The sequence below is a fragment of the Zingiber officinale genome, chromosome 9A (assembly GCF_018446385.1).
Source record: "Zingiber officinale cultivar Zhangliang chromosome 9A, Zo_v1.1, whole genome shotgun sequence".
NCBI classification, from domain to species: domain Eukaryota; kingdom Viridiplantae; phylum Streptophyta; class Magnoliopsida; order Zingiberales; family Zingiberaceae; genus Zingiber; species Zingiber officinale.
Window position 1 is genome coordinate 134,854,186 of NC_056002.1, and position 5,985 is coordinate 134,860,170.

General features: G+C 37.7%; 1 protein-coding gene across 1 annotated transcript; it reads right to left on the minus strand.

Moving 5' to 3' along the window:
- Window positions 1–633: 633 nt before the first annotated feature.
- Window positions 634–2,028, minus strand: LOC122020562 (transcription factor MYB61-like). The gene is made up of 3 exons (XM_042578540.1): window positions 1,734–2,028; window positions 1,494–1,623; window positions 634–1,398 (listed from the first exon to the last, which is right to left on the minus strand). The coding sequence occupies exons 1-3, from the start codon at window positions 1,864–1,866 to the stop codon at window positions 792–794; spliced, it is 870 nt and encodes a 289-aa protein (XP_042434474.1). The 5' UTR covers window positions 1,867–2,028; the 3' UTR covers window positions 634–791.
- Between the last annotated feature and the right edge of the window lie 3,957 nt (window positions 2,029–5,985).

Sequence of the window (5,985 nt, forward strand, 5' to 3'; positions counted from 1 at the left end):
AATTCGAATCAAATTTTAATTATTTTTATACAATTTTAATTTAAATATATTCAAATAATTCAAACCAAATTTAAAATCCATTTGAGCCAAAATTATTTATAATTTTGAACTATTTCATATAGAACTCTAAATCAAAATTATTTATGATTTCAAACTTCAAATCAAACTTCTAATATCATATATATATATATATATATATATATATATATATATACTTTTTTGAGTTTAAATTTAAATATTATTATTATTTTATATTATTCCATACAATTCGACTCATTTGCACCTCAATGATTGTTTCATCAATTACCAGATGAACTAATTATTGAAGTGAACACAAAATTGGCATTTTATTCCTGTGGAAAAAGAAGATGTAAACACAAAATTGACAGCTTGAATTAACGTCTCCGATTAATACAGTCTGTAATTGACTACGTGAACGATGACATTGACTGTTGTACATCAGTAGCTGTATTTTATTTTTTTAAATATAATTATAACTTATAATATATTTATTATGAAGAAATATTAAAAAATATTAATTGTGGAGGAATATTCTAGTCGTTCTTCGAGCTTTTAGAACGTGAGGATCAGTCGACAAAGATTGAAACTGAAGAAAATTATAGGCAACAAACAGAAAACTAGAATTTGTTGGCTATTCATGCAATTATCGATTCAACAAAAGAAAGAAAAAAACAGAGAAAAAATAACTTGAAATCTGCACAAAATATATATACATGTATATACAAAGCTAGCTGTAGCAATTTTGAGGATTCATCGGCACGGATTTAGCTTCAGATTTGGTCCATGGCGTGCGAGATGGACGGGAAATCCTTGGCGTTGAGCTCCGGAGCGTGAATCTGCTGCCAATTGCTGAAGCAGTTCGGAGCAAATTGGGTTCCGGCGGCGAACAGGGCCGGCGGCGGCGAATCGTCGGACCACTTGAGCTCTTGGTCGTCGCCGCACAGCTGCGCCGTCCACGAGGCTTCTTCCTCCTCGGCGTACCAGTTCCCGTCCTCCGGGAAACAGGGAGGAGGTTGGGGCGGAGCCGTCGCCGTCGCCGTCGCCGTCGCCGTCGGGAAAACCGCGGGGTTGGGCCAGAGGAGCTGCTGCTGGCCGCCGAAGGGGAAGTAACAACCGACCGAACACGAGCCGCGGCCGGCGAGGAACTGGTCCGGCGACGCCTCCTCCTTCCCCGGCCGCAACGCGCCGCCGCTCATGCTCTCCTCCGCCGACGGCTCAGAGCTCTTCCCGCTGCTCTCGCCGCCCTCGGCGGCGACCGGCCTGTGGGTGTCCGGGTCCACCCCTCGCCGCCTCAGCTTCTTCTTAATGCAGGAATTCCACAAGTTCTTGATCTCGTTGTCCGTCCTCCCCGGCAACCGCGCCGCAATCCTCGACCACCTGCGCGTCACCGTCGATCCACGATCGAAAGAAAATCAAATTCAAGAACAAATCAATGGATCGACGATCGGAAGTGTGCATATTTATAAATATACTTGTTTCCGAGGACGGCATGGAGCTCGACTACGAGCTCTTCTTCCTGGCTCGAGAACGTACCCCGCTTGAGGTCCGGCCTGAGGTAGTTGATCCACCTGAGCCTGCAACTCTTGCCGCACCTCTGGAGACCTGCCATGCAGACGACGACGACGATGACGATGACATTTTTGGAGAGTGGAGCAGAATCGAGAGAGAGAAAGAGAGAGAGAGTGAGGATGAGGAATTATATATATAGTTACCAGCTTGTTTAGGGACAGAGCTCCAGCAGCCATGGCCGAACTTGGCAATGTGCTTGCGCAGCTTGTCGTCCTCCTCGGGAGACCAGAGGCCCTTCCGCAGCTTCTGCGTGAAGCTGCAGGAGTGCCCTCCCATTCCCTCTAACCCCTCCCAAACAGGGATATCGATCGATGTGGGAGAAGAAGGAAAAGAAAGGGAAAGGTCGCAATCTATCTCTCAGTGGTTTGGTTGGCGCTAGAAGAGAGGGAGGGGGGGCTTCCTACCACTGCCCCCCTCCCTCACCCTCCTTTTTTAAAGTGGGATGGGAGGTGGGGAAGCAATGGATAAAGGTATTTATGTTTATTTAATAAGGTAATCTATTCAAATTATAATTAAATAGAGTCATTAAATTAGTTGGTTAAGTTTGCTTTAATTTGATTTTAAGTTTAGTAATATAAGCTTATTTGAATATTTAAAACTTTTATAATTTTTTTAAACTTATTTGGTTGGTCAGTGAGTTTGACAATGGGTGCTTATTTATTTATTTATGAATTTGATCATAATTTATTGATGAAATTATTCAAAAACTTTGTTTGTAGATGTTGTTCCTGAATGTTATCCACAAATAGTTTACAATCTTTGTTGGTGAACATTGAACGCATATAGTAAAGCTCGTTCATTGAGTTATTCAAATTTAGTTATTTAATTGGCCTTATGTATATTTAACTAACATAAATAGGAGGACCTTAATTATCAACTTCATAAATGTTTAATTCATTTAATGTCATAGTCATTGGAGCAAAAGATGATAACGCTCATCTCAGACGGTCACATATCACTGGCCTCTCGACTAGATTTAATTCCCTAGTCATGTTTTGCCACAAAGTGGTGTGGAAAATACATAGAATGTTTAGACAATATGGGAGAAGTCTATTGGGATTATTGATATTGATAGAGGAAGTGAATAGCAATTTGCTTCGATCATCTTTGTCGTTCACGTGTACTATCAATAATAGAGTAATACTAGGATAATATAAACATAGCAATAAAACATAAGAAAAACAAATCAATTCACATGGTTTAGAACCTTCGATTCTATTTCACAGTCTAGCATTCTAACAATAACATCATTATCTTTTTCCTTGTCAGATATCTTCTAGAGACGAATAAACATTTTACGAGACCTGTTCTCACAAATCAATACAACTAGATATAAAGATAAATGCAAAAATGAAATACAATGTAAGCAAATAATTTACACAAGCAATCGTTGCTTTGCTCGGTGTTGATGGCTTTGGATTGCCTTTAAATGTCTAGAAATACAATAACACTCTCTTTCGAAACCCCCAACAACCAACTGTCATGACTAAAAACTGCTCAACAATTAACTATTAGATCTCATCAGTTATTGTTCTGTCTAAATTCAAATGTAACACCTGTAGAACGACTCTTTCCAGCTAAATTTTGATCACAATAGTCGACTGCTCATTATCATCAATTGATTGATGGCTAAATAGTCGAATCCCACAATGGAAATCTAAACATTTTGTTTGCTCAAATAGTGACATCAGTCAATTACTATTCTCCATCAATCAACTGATTATGATAAGTCTAGTTGATCAATCGTGTTCTAAATATTTTATTTACTACAATCGTGTCATTAGTCGATTATGTAGGGTCGAACAGTGCAACAGAGGGAGTGAATATCCCTCATAAAACTTTTTCTTTTATCTTTGAAATTAGAATGTAGCGAAATTAAAATAAAAAAGAAATATGATACAATTGGTTACTTGGTTCGTTGCCCATAAGATTACTACTCCAAGGTCTACGATCTGATCGTGAAGCGTTTATGAGTAAGCAATCAACTAATTTTCTCCTTTTGAGAATCTCTCAAACGTGGAGAAAGCTTCTTATAATTTGAGATAGTAACACCTTAATATACCTCTAAATGAAATGCAGTAATTTAAATGTTATCGACAACAATAAAGTGTAGAACTTTGTTGTTAGTTATCGGATAGATTCGGCGTGTTGACTGCATAACTTGCATGAACAAATGAATGAATGAGAGAATTGAAGAATGTGTGTTATTTTAAGCTCGATCGTTGAGGTACTTTTATAAGCTTTTATCCGTCGACCAATAACCATTATTCATCGACTAATCCAAATCTGATCCTGCCAATTCATCGCTTGATTTCTATCTTTTTCGATCGACTAATCCTTGTATTTAGTCGACTGATCCTTGTATTCGATCAATCAAACCATAATATCATCAGGCAATTATCCAGATTGGTCGAACAATCCTCCAACTTCCTTCAATGATCAAATTAGAGCACAGTTAATTCATTGATCAAATCAAGGTTCAGTTGACTGATACACCTTATCAGTCGACTGATCCCGCTTTTCCTTTTAGAGTCAGATCGTATCCAACTCGACCTTATCTCTTATGACCAATTGACTGAAAACTCTATTTCCTACAAAACAAAGTTAGTACAACAATAATAATAATAGACTTGCAAAACAAAGTTAGTAACATAAAATAGTGTAATAATGCAAGCTCAATTTCGACGATAGGAACTCTTTGATCTTTTCTTTGAAACTTTTGACTTCTTAGTTTGATCAACACTTAACTTTGTCCAACATTAAGATGCGTCCTCATTCCTTATTTTCAGAAGGACTCTCTCGGACTTACTTTTCTCTCATATTAAACATCCAGTTTGCTTGATTTGTTTGGACTTCTTTTGCTTAGTATCCGATCAATACACCAAGACTCCCCCCTTTATTTGATATTTGGTCCATCGAACCTATCAAGTGTGTTCTACCATATTCATCTGGTCTTTCTTTACCTAGTATCTGGTACTTCTGAACCATGCATTAAGACTTTATTGTCTAATGTATGATCCTCCATATCCACTAGGACTTTTGTTGTCTAATGTTCAGTTCTTCTGATCTTCTAGAACTTTCCATGTCAAGTGTCCACATTCACCACTCATATTAGATGCACAATATCTAACTTTAAATTTTTTGTCAAACATCAAAATATGAGTTTAATTATTGATGTTGCCTACACCAACAAATTATTCTTATCCAGCAGTGGACTGATATACAACAAACTCCCTCAAACTCCGAACTCGGCGTTTAGGGGTCATTAGTCAATTGTTATTCTCTAGAAGTGGATTGAAGATAACAAGACTAAAACGTTTCTTTGTCTAGTATCTGATCGACCTCAATATATCAAAATTTCTCTCGATTAACATCCGATTATCATTGACTTGCCAATACTTCACCTCTTAACATCCGATCAATATTGACCTACCAAGACTTCCCTTCTCGTGTCAAGCATTATGTTAACTTCACCAGTCGGGACATTACTATTACCCAACATTCGATCCTCATTGACTTGTTTAGAATTCCTATCTCATGCTAGGCATCCTATCAGTATAGATCTTCCATAACTTCACTATTGTCAAACATTCGATCCTCATTAACCTATTTGGGTTTCTCATCTTATGTCTAATATGTGGTCCTCCATGACTTGTTAGGATTTTCATTCACGTGTCTAACATCCAATCCTTCACAACATGTTAGGACTTCCCACACTTACCTAATATCTAGTCTCCCATGATATATTAGGACTTCCACCACATGTCCAGTGTACAATTCTCCATGATCTACTTAGATTTCACTCATCTTGTTTCAAGTGCATGTCCTTCATAACTCACTTGGACTTCGCTTTTGTAACTTCTTGTTGGACTTTCGATTGTCAAGTGTCTAGTCAATTGTGACCAACTTATATTTATGCACTTGTCAACTCTTTATTAGACTTTCAATTGTCAAGTGTTTAGTTAATTGTGATCCACTTAGACTTCTCCACTTAATTATTGAGGTCGATTGTACCAATAATCTCCCTTTTCAGTTGATGTCTCACTCAAAGGTCAAACTGAGCTTACCCTTTATCAATGATCACTCCCTTGGGAGTATTGTTCGGTCATCAACATATATTTCTCAAACATCAAAACTCAAATCGAGTTTAGTCAACCTTGACCAGAGGTTGATTACACCAACAAAGTCTATGATCGATTAAAAGTATGTCCATCAAACAGTAAACAAATATGCTCTTTAAAAAGGGAAATCTTGTTGAGGTTGATGCTTCAGGTAACAAAACAAGTTTCATCTCCATGGAGATTTGTTAGAGTGAAATCTAACATCATGTGAGGAGATGAATTGAAATGGACTGCCCAATTTACAAACAACATAATAGGAATATATAGAAATTGC